Source organism: Streptopelia decaocto (genome assembly GCF_964273445.1).
Source record: "Streptopelia decaocto genome assembly, chromosome: 16".
Taxonomy (NCBI): domain Eukaryota; kingdom Metazoa; phylum Chordata; class Aves; order Columbiformes; family Columbidae; genus Streptopelia; species Streptopelia decaocto.
In genome coordinates, this window is record NC_138671.1 from 4,332,648 (window position 1) to 4,349,684 (window position 17,037).

Below are 17,037 nucleotides of genomic sequence, written 5' to 3' on the forward strand. Positions count from 1 at the left end.
CTGATTTTGGAACTTTTTATTGTTACGATCTTGTTTTACTCCATATAAAGAGAAGACAGATCACAGGGCCAGACCAAAAGTCACCATGTCACTCAACTGTATCCTGAGCTTCATAGATCAACTGATAGGAAGTGTAATCTTTCAAACTAATGCTCCCACGTGTCTATTAAAATATTACATTTCAGTTGTATGACAGAGGCGTGTCTACTGCATAGCACTAGATGGCAGTAACATGTTGCACTTCCCAGTGAAATCACTGGCGCTGTGTCATCAGTCATCTGGGTTGGGAAATGTAAGCTAAGTGCAAAATAGAACCACATTTATTTTTGAGTTTGTTTTGATCTACAGTTTGAAGTTGGTCTAAGGTGACCACAAAACCCATTTCTCACGCTGCATACAGCATACTTCCCAGCAAGGGTGAGCTGATTGAACTCTTTATGTGTCTGCCAAGAAAACTGTAGATATTGTTAGTACAGACACCAGCAAAATCGAACAGCTATATGTGTATCACATTTAGCCAAATCTGAAATGGTGCAATTGCATTGAAAGGGGTTAACGTCCCACTGCGATCCCCAAGAAACAGCTGGGGATCATGGTGGTGTCCCAAAAAGTGGGTGGGTTACCTGGTGTGCAGATACCAATTCACACACAGGGTGGAGCTACTTGCTCTTTTTACCGATCCGTGCAGAAAAGGGCAATCTTTTGCAAACCCGGACAGCAGGAAATTTTATGACCACTCCTAATATTTACATATGTTTACACCTCCTTAAGGTCTGTTGGTCTAAACTTCTCTCGCTTTGGTTTAAATGTACAGTAAACACAAAATCTATACATGCTCAATGGGTACTAGGGGTCTTCTCCTGGAGGGGGGTAGCCTTTGATGAGGACATGTGATTTTGTATTATAATGGGTGTATAATGAGGATAGTTCACTAGAAGTTCACAGTATACCATTAGTTCTTGACAAATTTCATGGTTTGTTACTCTGTGTATATTAGTCAAGCTTTATCTTTGGCTTTGTCCTTCAAGTTCTTCTCATAAGTAACCAGTTCCTGTTTCCTTTGAATCATATCTTTGCTTTATGGCTTCCTATGTCTTCTTTTGACCTCCTGTAAAAAACCCCCTAAACTTAACAGAGACATCGGTGGGGGAGGGAAGAAACCAATAAATCATCCTAGTTCTCAGCTGTCCTTCTCTTTAAAGATAATCTTGGAGTGTTCATAGTGTAAAATCCTTCTGCAGGGCTGCGACACCAGTGTTTGAGTGGCCTCCATCCCTCAGGGCGAGTGACACCAGCCTCGCAGCCGGTGCTCCCGGGATGCAGTTGCTCCCACGGGGTTGATTCCATCGGCCACTGGGCTGGGACAACTGAAGGGGTTGGGGCGGTCACGGAGACTTGGCCAAGCTGTCGAAGCTCTGCCCTGGGGCTGTGCTGAGGATCACCAGCTCCCCGAGGATGTTTCACAGCTCACAGGCAGCTCCAGCTGTTTTCTCTCTTGGAACTGAACTGCACGAAGACAAGATGAAAGTACGTGGTGCACTGGCACCAGAGTCACCTCTGAGCAGAGGACTCCACCTGTCACCCTAGCACTTCACAGCCCTTCCTGTTCCCAGAGGTCAAAGCTCCAACCCTCCTTATCATCTCAGCGTGTGGCACAGCCAGCATGGCCAAGGTGGCACCCACTGGGTGTCACTTTAAGAGGACTCCTGGCTCAGAGCCCTGACCCGCCTCTAGGCTCAGCGTCATGTCTCTCCCTCCTCTACTCAGACGAGTTTCTATTTCCCCGGCTTCTTTCCTCCGTCGCCCCGATGCTTGGCACGGGCAGGATGGCATCGCCCGTCTTGCAGAAGCTGGAGGAGAAGCTGGTCTGCTCCATCTGCCTGGAGCTCTTCAGGCTGCCTGTCACTTTGCCCTGCGGGCACAACTTTTGCAAGCGCTGCATCAGTGACCACTGGAACAAGCAAAACCAGGCAGCCGCCGGGGCCAAGAAGAGCTACACGTGCCCTGAGTGCCGCAGGGACTTCGAGCAGTGCCCAGAGCTGGAGAAGAATGTCACTCTGTACAGTGTGGTGGAGCTGGCGCGGGATGGCGAGGCACGGGTGTCGGGCACGGAGGGGGGCGAGGTGGCCTGTGGGGAGCTGTGCTCACAGCACAGGCGGCCGCTGGAGCTGTACTGCGAAGACGAGCGACGGTGCATCTGCTGTATCTGCACTGTGCGCCAATGCCAGCAGCACCGGCGGGTGCTCTTCGAGGAGGAACGCTCTAAAAAAGAGGTGTGCACGGTGGGTGGTGGGACATCTCACTGCACAGCAGACCTTGAGGTGCTGGAGCGAGTTCGGAGAAGGGAATGGGGCTGGGGAAGGGGCTTGAGCACAAGTGTGATGAGGAGTGGCTGAGGGACCTGGAGGGTTCAGCCTGGAGAACAGGAGCTGAGGGGAGACCTTCTCACTCTGCAACTGCCTGAACCTCCACTGTCCCATGCCCCCTTGTGGGGACATGATGTGCCTCTGTGTACCAAGTTGTGCTTGGCCTCATCTGAACAGGGGGCTGGCATGGGCTCTGGCCAGGGAAATGCCACCAGCACCCGTGCTCCAGTACCTCCCTTCACAGACCCTTTTGAAAGAGTCCCTGGGAAGAGCCCAGGAGGAAATAGAGAGAACCGAGCGGGCGATGCAAGAGCTGGAGGAGCAAACATGCAGCATCAAGGTAATGCCCCGGCCACCTCAGTGCCAGGCAAACAGGTGGGAGCACACTGGTCTAATGTTTTTTTTCCACCCAGGAGTCCTCTGAGGGGTTCAAATCAGTGATTCTGAACAAATTCACCCTCCTGAGGAAAGCGCTGGAGGATTTCCAGCAGCAGATGGTGGCCAGAATCGAGCAAGAGCAGACGGCAGCACTGGGGCACGTGGGGGAGAACTGGAGCCTCCTGAAGGAGCGACTGGACATCTTGGGCCAGCACAGGGACAGGGCTCAGGACCTGCTGGCCTGGCCCAATGACAGGACCTTCCTCCAGGTATCGTCCTAGTCCCATCTCCTTCCCCATGCCCTCTTGGTGAGGACAGAAATTTGGTCAACCCCTTCCTCAGGGGATATGACTCCTCAGCCCAGCTCAGTAATGCAATGGGACTGGAGGAAGAGCTGCTTTTGGAGGGGTCCCTGAAAAGTTGGGGGGATGATGCTGGATTGGAGTGGACGGTGCTGCCCACAGGGCCATAAGTAGCATCTCCCACCACCAAACTGCCCAAAGAGGCTCTTCCACTACCAGCAAAACACAAAGTCCTGTGCCACAGCCCTGCTGCTCCCCACAGCCTCGTGCTCCTGCTGCACCTGTCCTCTGACCTCGCAGCTCATGGTAGAAGTTTTGGGGATGCCCCAGTATCCCACTGGGGAGACACGATGTGTGCAGATGGGATCTGGAGCTGCTGATCCTCCCCAGGCTGGTGCATGGGTGTCTATGTGTTTGTCAGCAGGAGTTTCCCTTGCTCCCAACTCTGGAGAACCCAGAGGCACTGCTCCCTGTGGAGTTTGACGTGGCTGGCATGGTCCAACCTTTCACTGAGATCCTCACCGACATCTCCAGGCTCCTGCTGGAGGACCTGCCCAGCTCTGTGGCTCCCAAAGCCCCTGACCCCGTTGGCCAAGGTAACCCTTCTGCTCACAGTGCCACCCTAAAGGGCTCCAAGTCATCCTGAAACACAGCCTGGCCCATGTCACTGTACTGGGACATGACTGCCAGGCATAGGGGGCTGGAATGGGGACACGCGTCTACTGTTCTGTAGATGAGTATCAATGGGGTGGGAGGAGCCAGGTGGCTTCCCTGTGGTCCCTCCTTGCTGGCAATGCCAAGTCGTGGTGGCACGTGCCCATGGCCAGGCTTGGATACAACGGACTTCCTCCACTGAAGTCAGGAAAGAACAAATTTTTGCATGACATCACCCAAAATGCCTGTGCCCATCCTCCACAGGTCCGGTGCAAGCCCAGGAGCCAGCAGTGAAGTTGGTGGCCCCTCTCCGTGAGTGCCAACTCCGAGCTGAGCTTCTGAGGGGTGAGGAGCACGTGGGAGTTGGAGGGACAGCACCCCGCTGACATCCCCATCATGCAGAGATTCACCAAGCCAAGATCTTCCCTGGGAAGAAAGTGTTTCCTGACTCTCCCGATCCTTCTCCCTAAATGTGGAGAAGAGGCTTGCAGGGCTGGGGCAAATGAGCTGGGGGGACACTGTGTGGCTGGGAAAGGGTTTTAGCAGCAGCAGGGACCACTTTCCCATGGAAAGTGGGGCTGCCAGTGCCTGGCACCTGTTCAGTTGCTGCTCCAGATCTTGCCCCATCTCCATCCCCTCCTTTCACCCACCTCAGGCATTTCACCTGGGCAGGAGCGACGTGCCTGTTCCCGATGATCCATGTTTAGACACAGTGCTTTCCCACAGGCAGACAGGCAACGTCAGCAGCTGGCAACCAAGTGAGCACCCACAGGGATGTGTCGTGGGCTGCCCCTGCCGCCCCGCATGGCACAGCACCAGTCCAGATCCTTGCCCACAGATCCCTGCCCGTGGTTCCCTGCCTGCAATGATTATTCTCTGTCCAAGGACATGTTCCCAGCACTCCCAGCCACAGTCCTTCATGTCCCTTTCCCTTTCTGGGCCCATCCCGCTGCAGTTCCTTAGGGATTTCCTCACTGCTCCTTTTCCCATCCCCTCCCTGTTGGGAAGAGGGTTGGGTAATGTTTAGGGCATATTGGTCTTGCCATTCTTGCCAGGGAAGATATTGATGCCTACGGGACCTGTAAGGATTCCTTCCATCAGGACCTACAAAATGTTCTCAGGGCTATTAATAGGATAAAAAATATGTTATTTATGGGCAGCAGGCATAAGCCCAGCACAGCCGGTCAGGCCTGGTTGCTACAGGAGAAAGGTGATGTGCTGGGGGGCCAGCAAGTGCCTGCATCAGCAGTTATTGCAGCTGGTGCAGGTGAGAGGAACCCCCTGCAGTACTTGCTCAAAGAACACCTGGTTTTCTCCCCCACTCTCCACCCACGCTCATACTTTTTGCTTTTAATATCAAGTGCATCTCTTCCAAAACGACCACAGAGCCATCACTGCCTGCTGGCTGTGAGCTGGGCTGTTCAAGGGCTGCCCAAAGTGTCACATCTTGGTGCCTCTCTAGCTATTTCTGGGCTGTTTCTGTTCCTTGTGGTAGGTGGGTGGGCAGGTATTGCACCTTCCCCTCCTATTTTGGGAGCCAGACCTATGCACCTTAGATGATATCATCACTGAGGGGGCTCATGCCGAGGGCGTAAAGGTCTGATGAAGCATTTCAGCCTCATCCATGCTGTTCCTCTCCTCAGATCACCGCAATCTGACCTTCGATCCCGAGACGGCCAACAAATACCTGGAGCTGTCGAAAGGTAACCAGAAAGCCAAGCACAGCCACGGCGCTGTCTGTGAGCGTCAGGAGCAGGGATCCCGCTTCGAGCCCTGGCAGGTGCTGTGCACGCAGAGCTATGGCTGCGGCCACCACTACTGGGAGGTGAAGATCTCCAGCCACTCCGTCATCCTGGGGGTGACCTACCACAGCCTCCCCCGGCAGCGGCAGCAGGGCCACAAGTTCAACATTGGGCTGGATGGGGGGTCGTGGGGGTTGCAGGTGAGAGAGGATTGTTACCTGGCCTGGCACAAGGGCCGGGCGGAGAAAATCCAGGAGCAGCTGTATCAGAAGCTGGGGGTCAGCCTGGATTACAACAAGGGGCTGCTCTCCTTCTACGGCCTCGGGGAGAGGACACAGCTCATCCATTCCTTTCATGATGTCTTCACCAAGCCCCTCTATCCCGTCTTTTGGCTGTGCGAGGGGCGAGTGGTGACTCTGTGCCAGACGGACTGAGCCGGAGCCACTGCGCTGCTCCGTTAAACGGGGCTGGCAAGCCCCAGGTTGGTGCCATAGCCCAGCTGCAGCTGAGGGCTGTCATAGTGGGACAAGTGGTGGAGTGCAGTGTTTTAACAAGACCTGATGAGGACAAACATGCAAGCCAATGCCTCTGATTTGCATATATAAATATTATGCTGGTGACACAAGTCAGGGCAGGGGAAAGGCCGCAGGGCGAAGGGCTGTGCCCTCACGGTGGGGGCAAACACCCCTGGTGCTGGGGGGGGGGGGCGGTACACATGGGTGCCTGTCCCTGCAGACGGTGCGATGGTGGGCAATAGGGAAGGGGAAAGAACGAGGTTTTCCTCTTTCTCCCATTCCAGACAAATCTCCCAAGCCTGGAGAAGATTCGGGGTGGGGAGGGCCGCGGGGAGGGGGGAGCTGCAGCCCCACGGGAGTGCTGCGGGGCAAGGCAAGTGCTCCCCCAGCACTCCCCACACCCGGAGGCAGCACATCTCCGAACAACCGCGGGGAGCGCAGCCCCAGCCCGGCAGCAGCAGTGGCTCCGGGGGCGGAGCGGGCGGGCGGGGCACGGCGGCCGCCCGCCTCCCGCTGGGGTTGGGGCCGGCGGGGCCCGGCTGGTCGGGGCTCTCAGGCATGGAGAAGGCGCCTGGGAGCGCCCCGTCGTCCTCCGCTTCGGCGTTGCGGCTGGCGCTGGCGGTTCCGGGGCTGCCCGACGGTCCCTTTTGCTGCCCCATTTGCCTCGACCTGCTGAAGGACCCGGTGACGGTACCGTGCGGGCACAACTTCTGCCAGGGCTGCCTGGGGGCGCTCCGCCAACGGCCGGGCCCCCCCGACGGCAGCGGCGGAGCGGGCGGGGCTGCCCGCTGCCCGCTCTGCCAGGAGCCCGTCCCCGCAGCCTTGCGGCTCTGCAAGAACCGCGCCCTCTGCGAGGTGCTGCCGCTGCTGGCAGCAGCCGCCACCGCTTCGTCCCCAACGTCTCCGGCGTCCCCAGCCGCCGGGTCCCCGATGGCACCGGGGGCCGAGGAGGAGGATGCGGCGGGGGAAGAAGGAGCGGCGGTGCTGTGCGACGTGTGCCCAGCGGGGTCGCGGGTGGCGGCGGAGCGATCGTGCCTGGTTTGCCTGGCTTCTTTCTGCGGAGCCCACCTGGAGCCCCACCACCGCGCCCCCGCCTTCCGCGCCCACCGCCTGGTAGCCCCGCTGCGGCGGCTGGAGGAGGGGCTGTGTCCCCGCCACCTCCAGCCCCTCGACGGCTTCTGCCGCGCCGAGCAAACCTGCGTCTGCGCCCGCTGCCGGGCCCACGAGCATCACGCCCACGACGTGGTGCCCCTGGAGCGGGAGCGAGAGCACAAGGAGGTGCGTGGGGTGCCGGTCGGGACGTGGGGATCCCCACGGGGGATTGCCCCAGCGGGTGCGGGAGGGTGGGTTCTGTGCTGGTGGGACGCTGGTATGAGGGTGTCCATATGGGGTGCAGTGCTGGCGGGACATCCTGGGAGGGGTGGGGATGAGGCAGGCTGAGTGGGGAGCCTGCTGCACACCTGTCCCTATGTGAGACCTAATCCTAGTATGGGGGTGTCCATATGGGGTGCAGTGCCAGCGGGGCATCCTGGGGGACGTGGGGTGCGGCACCCCCGGGGGGGTTCATGCTGCGCCCACATCCCCATGGGAAACCTATTCTCCACATGGAGGTGGGCAAATGCAGCACTGATGGGATGCTGTGTGTGGGGTGGGTGCTGTAGTCCTCTCCCCTTGTGAGACTCCACTCCATGGCAGGCATATGGACAGGGTGCTGTGCCATAAGGGCACCCTGTGGTGTGGGGACAGGACAAGGCAGACATGGACAGACATTAGGGGCAGACCCGCTGCCGGACGGCCCGTGGGGTTTGGTCCCACTGTGGGGTCAAACTTGCAGTCCCCGTGGGTGCAGGGCTGGGGGCGAGGGCGCCTGGGACACCCCGCGGTGGCCGCCCCTGCGGTCATGGGGCTCCCGTCTTCGCCGTCTCGTTCCCACAGTTTCGTCAAATCGGTTTTTCTCCGCGCGCTGGCAGCCTGCCCGGCCGCCGCTCCCGCTCCTCCAGCCCTTTGTGTCCTGGTGTTTTGGCAGTGGGGTTTTTTCCGTCACTCCCATTCCCAGATGAGGCTGAGTCACCTCCCAAATTCACACCCACGAGCCTCCTTGGGAGCCGAGGCTCCCAGCCCAGCATGGCGCTGCCTTCCTGGGCATGGCTGCCTCGAGTGCATGGGGCCTTTGCGGGGCCACAGTCAGATGGGAGCCTGTGAGGCTCATGGCGTGGTGGCATCCCTGTGTCAACATGAGGCATTTGGAGACCTTGTTGGGAGGGTGTTTTTTCCAGGGGGGAGCCTGGGGGCTGTGGACATGCTGGCAGGGAGCACAGTAGCAGTCCTGAGCCAGCCCCCGCTCCCTCACAGGCTCTTGGGACCGCAGGAAAACCCTTTTGCCGGCATTATTAGTCATCAGGTGCCTTAAAATAGAAAGTGCATATGATCCTAGCCTCGAGGAGCTGTCAGGCCTCTGCAGGCTCTGCTTAACATCACCTGCATGGCCTCTGCAGCCGCCCTGTGCCACTGCCCTGCAGGGTGAGGACGGATGGGGAAGGTGCCTGTCTCCCCTCGCCGGGCAGGAGTGCCGCAGGGAGCTGGGGGCTGAGCACCAGGGGGGAGCTGACGTGGTTTGGGGGTGCAGTGCCTTCCCAGCTCCCAGGGGACCTGTCCTCATGACGGGTAATGGCTGGTGCTAACAATAGTGCGTCAGGAAACTCCACGTTCGGACAGTGCTTCCTTTGCAGCCTCGCAGCACCCTGTGCTCCCCAGCCAGTTTGCTTTGCTCCTAACAAGATATGTCCAGGGGACTCGGTGCCACATTTCTGGAGTACTCCAGGTCTGCCTTCTGGCTTCTCCACCCATCCCAGGCAGGTTTTTCCCAGTTTTGGGATACACACTAAGAGCATGCAGCTTAGCTGCGCTTGCTGCAATCACTGCCTGATTATTTTGCTTTCAAATTCCTAATTTGTTTGGTTTACGCTGGGACTGGGGTGAAGAGCACAGAGCTGGGTATGGCCCTTTGCAGCACAGCTGCTCCTTTAGTTGTCCAACTGAGACTGGATGTTTGCAGTTTGGATGTTGCAGGGAAAGAAAATGGGAAAACAACTTGCAATCCCCTGCACCCTTCACCTGAAGCCTGATAGTGAGATCGCAGTCAGAGAGGGGTCTGCGGGTTGAATTTAGAGAGAGGCAGGGTCCTCTGTGCCTCCCTGCTACCGGAATTGGGGGACAGAGCTCAGCATTTGTCCTTCATGCCCACAGGCCCAACAAGCCAAAGTCCTCAGCGATGCAGAGAACGAGCTGGAGGAGCTGGCAGTCACCATTGCACAGGCCAAGAAGATGGTGGAGCTCATTAAGGTGATTCTGCGATGGCTTCCACTCTGTTACCGTGGTGGCAAAGGGGCCACAAGCTTTTAGGGTGGATGGGGTGGAGAGGTGGTGCTCACAGGGGAGCAAATGCTTCATAAAATGCTGCTGACTGCAGCAAGGATCCCTGAGGGTCCTTGTTCTTAATCGTTAAGCCTCATGGCATCTCTGGTTGCTTTTGTTTGCAACCTGGGAGGATGGACAGGGCAAGGACTGTGCTGGGGCATCCTCTGGCTCTTGCACCTTATCTCACTGGGTTTTTGGTCGTCTTTTGCCCTTGTGCAAACATGTCACTTCACCCCCTGGGGACACAGGATGTGGTGGAGCTGTAAGCAGCCATGCAGCCATGTCCCTCAACACCTGGGTTCTAAAGTGCTCCAAGCTCTTGGGTGAAAGGGGTTACAGGGTGTCAGGGGGACCCCACAGAACTGAAAACTGGGTGCTGGGCAAAGGTCAGGGGTGCTCTCCAGCACCCTGCCTGTGAGAGGTGACCCCGACCCCTTTCTCTTTGCACTCAGAGCGCTGCCACGAAGGAGAGGGAAAAAGTTGAGAAGCTCTTTGCAGAAGCCTCCAAGGTCCTGGCCACCTTCCAGAAGGAGGTGGCCAGTTTCATCGAGGACGGGGAGCGCTCCATGCTGGGGGAGGCCGAGGCTGATCTCCGCTGGAAGGAGGAGAGGCGAGCTAAGCTGGCCCAGTGCAAGCAAAACCTGGAGAACGTCCCCAGCACCAACACCATCTACTTCCTCCAGGTGCCTGGGTGGGCTGGGGCGAGGAGAAGTAGCTGATAATGTTGTTTTTTGGGGTTTTGTCCTGTTTCACATGGGTATCAGGAGCCTTGTGATGTGATAGCTGCAGAGTTTCGGTCCTGTTGGGACAATCCTCTCCCCTCCCTGCTCCTGGGGGGACCAGGTGGCCAAAACTTTCTCCTCCATCACCCCCACCTCCATCCTAGCTGTGACTCAGGAAAAGCTGATGTGCTGCCCAGGCTGGGTACCCAGGTATGGGGAGCAAAGAGCGAGAAGTTGGGGTGCCCCGCTGCCCCCATCCAGCAGCCCAGGGAGAGGAGACCTTTTTGGGAGGAGATGCTGCTCCATGTGAGGTGGGCATGCTCTGGGTCCAGGTTTGAAAGGGAGTGAAGAGAAGGTGCCAGGAACACGTGGCCGGGAGAGCGCTCTCCTCCCTTCTGTCCTTCGGCCAAGTCCTGCGAGCTGCCAGTTCCCAAATCCGCTGGGGCAGGGTGGGGTTGCGGAACAAGAGACAACTTTGGCTTGTTTGAAACCTCCTGAAACTCCTTCTTTCTGGCTCAGGAATTTCAGGCCTTAAAAGTAGCCATGGAAGAAAACCTCTCCCCCGCGCTGAGCTTCCAGAATGAGCTGAACTTCACTAAATGCGCACAAGCTGTGGGCGCTGTGAAGGATGTGCTGTCTGCTGCCTGCAAAAACCAGTGGGACCGCTTGCAGGGGAAAGGAATTGACGGGCTGAATTTCCAAGAGACGGAGGAAGGTTTGTGCTCACCCAGCCCCTCTGCCCGGAGGTCACCCCATCACCCTCCATCCTCCCTGCGTAGGTGGGAGATGCTCGGTGGCTCCTGCGAGCGCTGGCCCCTCTCCCACCAGCCCTGGAAGCCACCCGGCATGGTTGTGCTGCACGTTGCACAATCCCTGTCTGGGCTTACGCCTCGTTCTTGAGGTTTTATGAATTTTTCCACAGAGACTGGAGACTGGAGAGGCAACAAACAGGCTGGGAGTTAGGCAGGGCCCTGTGGGTCAGGGCAAGTGGCCAAAGTGCCCTCCCATGAAAGGGGACTCTTCCTTCCCAGGACAGACGATCCTCTTCATGGGGCAGGCTGTGGGCTCCCAAACTTGCCAGTGTTAGAAAACCACCACAGCAGCTTTCTCCCCTTCCTTCTTGTTTAGCCTGAGTGCGCTCTCTCATATTTTTTGGATGCCTGTGGGAATTGCAGACAGTTCCTTGCCCCCGCTCTGCCCATTTCCCTGGGGTGGCAAAGGCGGCATGTGGCATTTCGCATGTCTGCTGGCAGGGATGTGCTGGGGGAGCTGGGGACGCCAGCCAGGGCTCAGGGGGGTGTTGAGTGGGGGGTGATGCTCCAGTAACACCCTTGTTTGTGGCATTGGTTTCTTCACTGATGGCAAACCCTTCTGTCCCTCTCTCTGCAGCATTGTCCGAGTCCCGATTTCCAGACAAGTCAAACAATCCCGCCTGCCTGGAGAACCGTGATTACTTCCTGAAATGTAAGCGAGGGACTTTTGCTTTGACAGTTGTTGCTAAGATGCATCTTCCCTTTCCTTGGCACCGGCCGGCTCCTTCCCCTGTGCCCGGCTGGTGCTGGTCCCAAGCTGATGGCTGGCAAGAGCACTGCCGCCACCGAAGGAAATATTGCTCAGCTAACAAGGAAGCCTCCTGGCTTTCCTGACAACAGTCATAATCTGTTTAGGTGATTTTTTTTTTTCCTTGTCTGTGGTTCTGCCACAGCTGCCAGTGGGGCTGCAGGCGTACTGTGTAATTTCTGCTCCCTTCCAGCCCTTGATGAGTTGCATCCTCCGTTAAATTAGATCAGTTTGTGCATCTGCTTTGTTTGCTGCAGAGCAGTGGTCTGGTGAGGGTCAGCTTCAGCGGCAGCGAGCAGAAGGATAATTCATAGAATCACAGAATCATTTTGGTTGCAAAAGACCCTCAAGATCAGCAAGTCCAACAATTAACCTCCCACTGTCACTAAACCATGTCCCTAAGAACCTCATCTCCGTGTCTGATTCTGTGATTCTGTGGTTGAGCTCACTGAGCAGTCCCTCTGCTTCTGCCTGTATTCATCCTGCTTATGGAACTGTCACCTCTTTCAGCCCCTTATCCTCATCAGCTGGAATTGGCTGTAGGATTTAAAAGCAAGGGGACAGAGTGATGGTGGAAGTCAGAAAGGATCATGCTAATCGCTGAAGGGCTGGAGCAGGAGATCAGAGCGGGGAGGGTTGGGGGCATTTCCTCCTGTTTCCCTCCTCGTCCTCATTTCTCCTTCTTGCCCCACGCAGTTGCCTTCATCATTGACCTAGACAGTGACACGGCTGACAAGTTCATCCAGCTCTTTGGCACCAAAGGGGCCAAACGGGTGCTGTGCCCCATCCCCTACCCAGAGAGCCCGACGCGGTTCATCAACTGCGAGCAGGTGCTGGGTGTGAACCTCATGAACCGGGGCAACTACTACTGGGAAGTGGAGCTTATCGATGGCTGGGTCAGCATCGGTGTCATCGCTGAGGACTTTGACCCCCGGGCGTCCTACAACTACGGACGCCTGGGGCGAAACGCCAAGTCCTGCTGCCTGCAGTGGAACGGACAGAACTACGTGGCCTGGTTTGCTGAGTCTGAGTCGGTCATCCAGCAGCCATTTTTCCACACAATTGGGGTCTTCCTGGAGTATTCGGAGAAGGCTTTGACCTTCTACGGGGTCAAGGACTCCAAGATGACCTGCCTGCAGCGGCTCAAGGTCTCCCATGTTGCCAAGGGTCAGTGTGACCCATTCCAGCACAAGATCAACCACCATTTCCCTTATCTTTTCTCGTGCAAGCTGAAACCAGCCTTCTTCCTGGAGAGTGTCGATGCCCACCTGCAGATCGGGCCGCTGAAGAAAGATTGTGTTTCGGTGCTAAAGCGTAGGTAACTGCCCGGAGAGCGGGACCATGGGAAGACCCACAGGAGTCTCTCCTGCAGTGTGTTCCCGCCGTCACAGCTTCTCTTGGTAGCGTTGTGTTTCTCTGTGGCAGCTTTCCCTCCTCCCTCCGTGCTGTTGGTGACCCAGGGGTGGATGAAGCGGTCTGGTGGGCAGAGCCGCGGGCTGGGAGCTGGGATGGAGCTGGATCCGAGTGCCGGCTCTGCCTCTGGGCTGCTGAGAGATCTTGGGTGAGTCTCTGTGCTGCTTCCTGCCCCTCAGTTTCTCTTTCTGGACATCAGGGACCACGAGCCAGCCTTTCTTGGTAAAGTGCATTGCTCAGGAGAAGTGCCATGTAGATTTGAAGCTGTGTCTTGGCCAGCTGGCGAGCTGCCTGGTCCCTCTCCTTAATATCTGCTCGCGCTGCCCCGGCGACTTGCACAGATGCTCCGCTTTGTGCCTTATCTCGATCTCTGTGTTGCTGCTGCTTTTTTAAGCACCAGCTCATGAGCACCTTCCACATGCTCCTTGTTGAAAGTGCCTTTGAAGTAGCAAGCCCAGCATGGACTGGGCAAACCCCCAAAGCAGATGTGGTCGCTTCCCCAGTGCCCACATCATGTTGTGCCTTGGTGTGGGTGAGCAGAGGGCTCCGGGGCGGGTGGGATGCAGAGCAGCCCGGGCAGGTGCAGGGGCGATGCTGTGGTGATGGAACACCTCTCCTTGCAGGGCTGAGCACCCATTAGTGCTGCAAATGTGAAACGAGGAGCTTTGTCCTCCCTCGCACTGTGGCCGGTGGGTATTTTGAACCCGGTTTGGAGCCAGACGCTCATTTAGGAAAAGCCCAAATGGTCCCATGTGTGTTGGAGCCCCATGACCTTGAGACTGTTCCCCACCGCAGCCAAAAATCCCAGCTGGGAAAGGGGAGAAACCTCCTGCCGAGGAGCAGCAGCACTGTTCCTGCCTTGAGGTGGTGAGGTGAGCAGCACAGAACAGTTTTGAGGATGTGCTTTTAGTAAACATGTTCCTCGGAACTGCTTACTGAAGCTTTACAGCCAAATTTCCCCATATTTGTGATGACCACGCTATTTTAGGGGATTTTAATACTATTAAACTCCCAACTCTTAAAGCACCATGGGCACACTTGAGCTGGAAATATACTGCTTAGCTTAGAGAATTTTTTAAGTGACAAAGAGGTGCTGTGAGTGTGTCCCGGGGGCAAATGGTCTGTTTCAGGGACGGCTATGAGCGCATTGTTAAAAGGTGCAGCATCAGTTGGTTATTTAAATGACCCTTTGGCAATAAGTAACAATTAACAAAAACTACTCTCAAGCAAGCGTCCCCTCTGGGAAAGGTGGAAACTTGAGGTTGAGAGCCAGAAATGCCAGTTCACGTGTCCTAAGGGAGCCTGTCCAGAAGAAAAATACAGAAATACCACCTGCAAGGGCAGCACAGTGCAGCCCCTGTCTCAGCGCAGTGCGCCTTTCCGCAAGTTTGTTTTCTCTGGGATTAATTTGGTACCTACCTCCCAAAGCTTGCTTTACAGTATCGTAGTGCCGTGTAATAGAGACCTAGAGAGAAAATATATTGGCTCAGGTTCTTTGCTGGTGTGAGTGAGTCAGTGATGATGCATCAGTGGTCAACGGGGATGGAAAACGGCCCGTTTAGCTAAATATATGAAATATATATATATATATATATATTCCCCAAAGGATATGCTGGAAATCATAGTGGTATATTCAAGGGGAGCTGAGGAAAAAAAGTGAATGTGAATAAAAAGGCAGCCACAAAGCCGAGAGGTTTAGAGTTAAAGCCACGTTTGTATAAACACTGAGGCTTAAAGCGCTTCTTTACTGTAACTTGCCTGCCAGCACTGCCAAGTCCTGCTGCTGTGGGAAGAGGTGCTGACCCCCGCAAAATGGCCCTTGTAGGGTCTTGTTTGGGGGGGGCTGAAGAGTCCGAATGCAGCTGCTCCTCCCCAGGGCAGGGCTGGTGAGTTGGTCTGGGAGGGGGACCATTGGGATGTGTCTGCAAATCCCTGCTCTTCCTCCTCCTCCGCATGTGGCAACTCCTAAAATACTGCCAGCGGTGCGAAAAGGGGAGGTCGAGCTTCAGAGTGAAACCTTCGGATGAAATCTTGGCTTTTCCCGGACAGTAGGAATGCTGCCCGGGCTTCTGTCCGGATGGGAATTCACTCCCCATGGCCTGAGCTCCTGCCTCAAAGCCGCTTTGTTTGGCTCACCCGGGTCGCTCTCCTGCAGAACTCAGCGTTAGCACGAGATGTCAGCGGTGACATAGCGCAGGCGTCGCTGCTGTTTTGCTAACGCCAGACAGGACTCGGTATCAGAAACGCCTCACCAGATAAGAAAGGTAGAGATGTGCAACAGCCCGTGTGTGGTCACGTCCCAGGAGGAAGAGGAAGGTAACCTTGACCACTGCTGCACGCCTGCAGGAAGAGATCTCGCATGCGGGCTCCCATCCCAGCTCTGTCTGGGCCTGAAATCTCATTTATTCAGGCAAAACTCCCACCGTTCCCAGCGAGGAGTTTTGCCAGAGTAAATACAGCGAATCTGGGCTTTTGCCCCGTTTCGTGGGCGGATTGATCGCCCTGTGGGGAAACCCGCGCTCCAGCCACACGTCCCTCCCTGCTCCATGTTGCCTAAAGCACAGACATGAGTCTCTGAACTCCTTGAGGGCTTGGGATCGTTTGGTGAGATCCTAAATTTTTCCCTTTCCGTCCTGAAACCATGTAGGAACAGCTTATGGGGACACGGCTGGTGTTTGGGCTTTGCTGCTGGTTGTGCCGCTGCTTTTGCTTAGTTCATCTCTGCCCCGAGAGCCGGGATGCAGCTGATACGCAGCTTTAGGGGGGATTTTGGGGAGTTTTGAGGGCTCCTGGAGATGCGATGCAGTTGGGAAGTGCCACCCAACCCTCTCTTTCCTGCTTGCTGCTTTTATCCTGCTTGGAAGCTCTATAGATCCTCATGGTTTAGGGCATAAAGCAAACTCTGACCCATTTAAGGTGGGAGCAAATCCCACTGGGGTGTTGGCCCAGAGTTTGCTCTACATTGCCAATAATTTGGGGTGCAAACTGGAACGAGTAGGAAATGTGCACTATGCCAGCTCTGACTCGCTGATTTTGCTGCGAACGAAATGTGGCGTTTGGTGTTTAGATGGGCAGATGGCGCTTGGCAATTTGAACGGCCTTTCTGTGTTCCCTTGAGTTATTTCTGCTGTCACAGAGTGTTCCTCTTTTTAATAGGATTTTTAAAATATAGTTAATGTAGAGTATTTTACAATGTGTGAAAAAACTATAATAGAATAATATAATTATGTTAAAGACTATGATTTGCCATTAAACGTTACACAGACATCACTCTGGGTTGTCTTTCCTTTAAATACACTAGAGCCGTCCCATTCATTATCTCATGTTTATTTTTCTGTGTCCTGTACATCTGTTGTAAAATAACACAGGTTTTATTTTCCATGTGTTTCTACGGGAATTGTGCCAAATACACATTTTTTTATTGCTCGACTGCAAAAGGAGCGGAAGAATCCTAAAATCCAATAACAATATTGTCAGTTCTGGGCAATTCAAAACAGTGAATTGTCTCAGTTGTCTCTCCTACCTCAGCCCTCAGCTTAGAAATAACAAAGATGGACAGATTAGGTAGTTTTTCCTCAGTGTTTTTGGCTTTTAGAGCCTTAGTTCGTGCGAGGTGGCAATGCTTCAGCTGGGCACTCCGGTGGATATTTGCTACTGACTTTAATAGGAGAGGAATCAGGGTTGTTTCTTAAAAGGGAAACTTACAGCTTATTGAAAAAAAGCGGATATGAAAAGCACAAACTTGCTCTTTTCTTGCCAAGAACTGTACAGATTATGTCACTGTATTTATTTAAATCTGTTTTCCATTATGTAGCTTTTCTGCTTCCCCCCGCACCCCCTCTGGTTCTCAGGCGCTCAGACAGGGCTGGGCTGCAAACGCTGCAGGACAAAGCTCAAACCAATATAAAACGTTATTATTTAGGGTAGAAAAAAAGAAAAATAGGGTAGCATATGCTCTTAACATATAT

At 55.3% G+C, this 17,037-nt stretch overlaps 2 protein-coding genes across 4 annotated transcripts; both read left to right on the forward strand.

Annotated features, from left to right (window-relative positions):
• Window positions 1-1,752: 1,752 nt before the first annotated feature.
• On the forward strand, window positions 1,753-6,024 carry TRIM65 (tripartite motif containing 65). Of its 3 annotated transcripts, none has more exons than XM_082066991.1 (6): window positions 1,753-2,273; window positions 2,611-2,706; window positions 2,780-3,013; window positions 3,468-3,642; window positions 3,965-4,012; window positions 5,344-6,024. In XM_082066991.1, the coding sequence occupies exons 1-6, from the start codon at window positions 1,809-1,811 to the stop codon at window positions 5,874-5,876; spliced, it is 1,551 nt and encodes a 516-aa protein (XP_081923117.1). In that variant the 5' UTR covers window positions 1,753-1,808; the 3' UTR covers window positions 5,877-6,024. The 3 variants fall into 3 exon arrangements, with proteins under 3 accessions (XP_081923117.1, XP_081923115.1, XP_081923116.1); XM_082066989.1 differs by having other exon boundaries at window positions 1,755-2,273; window positions 3,965-4,045; XM_082066990.1 differs by having other exon boundaries at window positions 1,756-2,273; window positions 3,471-3,642; window positions 3,965-4,045.
• A 434-nt stretch (window positions 6,025-6,458) lies between these two features.
• On the forward strand, window positions 6,459-16,339 carry TRIM47 (tripartite motif containing 47). The gene is made up of 6 exons (XM_082067211.1): window positions 6,459-7,235; window positions 9,204-9,299; window positions 9,827-10,057; window positions 10,616-10,811; window positions 11,486-11,560; window positions 12,353-16,339. The coding sequence occupies exons 1-6, from the start codon at window positions 6,516-6,518 to the stop codon at window positions 12,976-12,978; spliced, it is 1,944 nt and encodes a 647-aa protein (XP_081923337.1). The 5' UTR covers window positions 6,459-6,515; the 3' UTR covers window positions 12,979-16,339.
• Window positions 16,340-17,037: the final 698 nt, after the last annotated feature.

Bases quoted from the DNA above. Each gene is read 5' to 3' on its own strand.
- TRIM65 (XM_082066989.1), top strand. From the start codon at position 1,809: ATGCTTGGCACGGGCAGGATGGCATCGCCCGTCTTGCAGAAGCTGGAG. The intron at 2,274-2,610 runs GTGTGCACGGTG...CTCCCTTCACAG, and splicing joins AGGAACGCTCTAAAAAAGAG to ACCCTTTTGAAAGAGTCCCT. The intron at 3,014-3,467 runs GTATCGTCCTAG...TGTGTTTGTCAG, and splicing joins ATGACAGGACCTTCCTCCAG to CAGGAGTTTCCCTTGCTCCC.
- TRIM47 (XM_082067211.1), top strand. From the start codon at position 6,516: ATGGAGAAGGCGCCTGGGAGCGCCCCGTCGTCCTCCGCTTCGGCGTTG. The intron at 7,236-9,203 runs GTGCGTGGGGTG...TCATGCCCACAG, and splicing joins GGGAGCGAGAGCACAAGGAG to GCCCAACAAGCCAAAGTCCT. The intron at 11,561-12,352 runs GTAAGCGAGGGA...TGCCCCACGCAG, and splicing joins CCGTGATTACTTCCTGAAAT to TTGCCTTCATCATTGACCTA.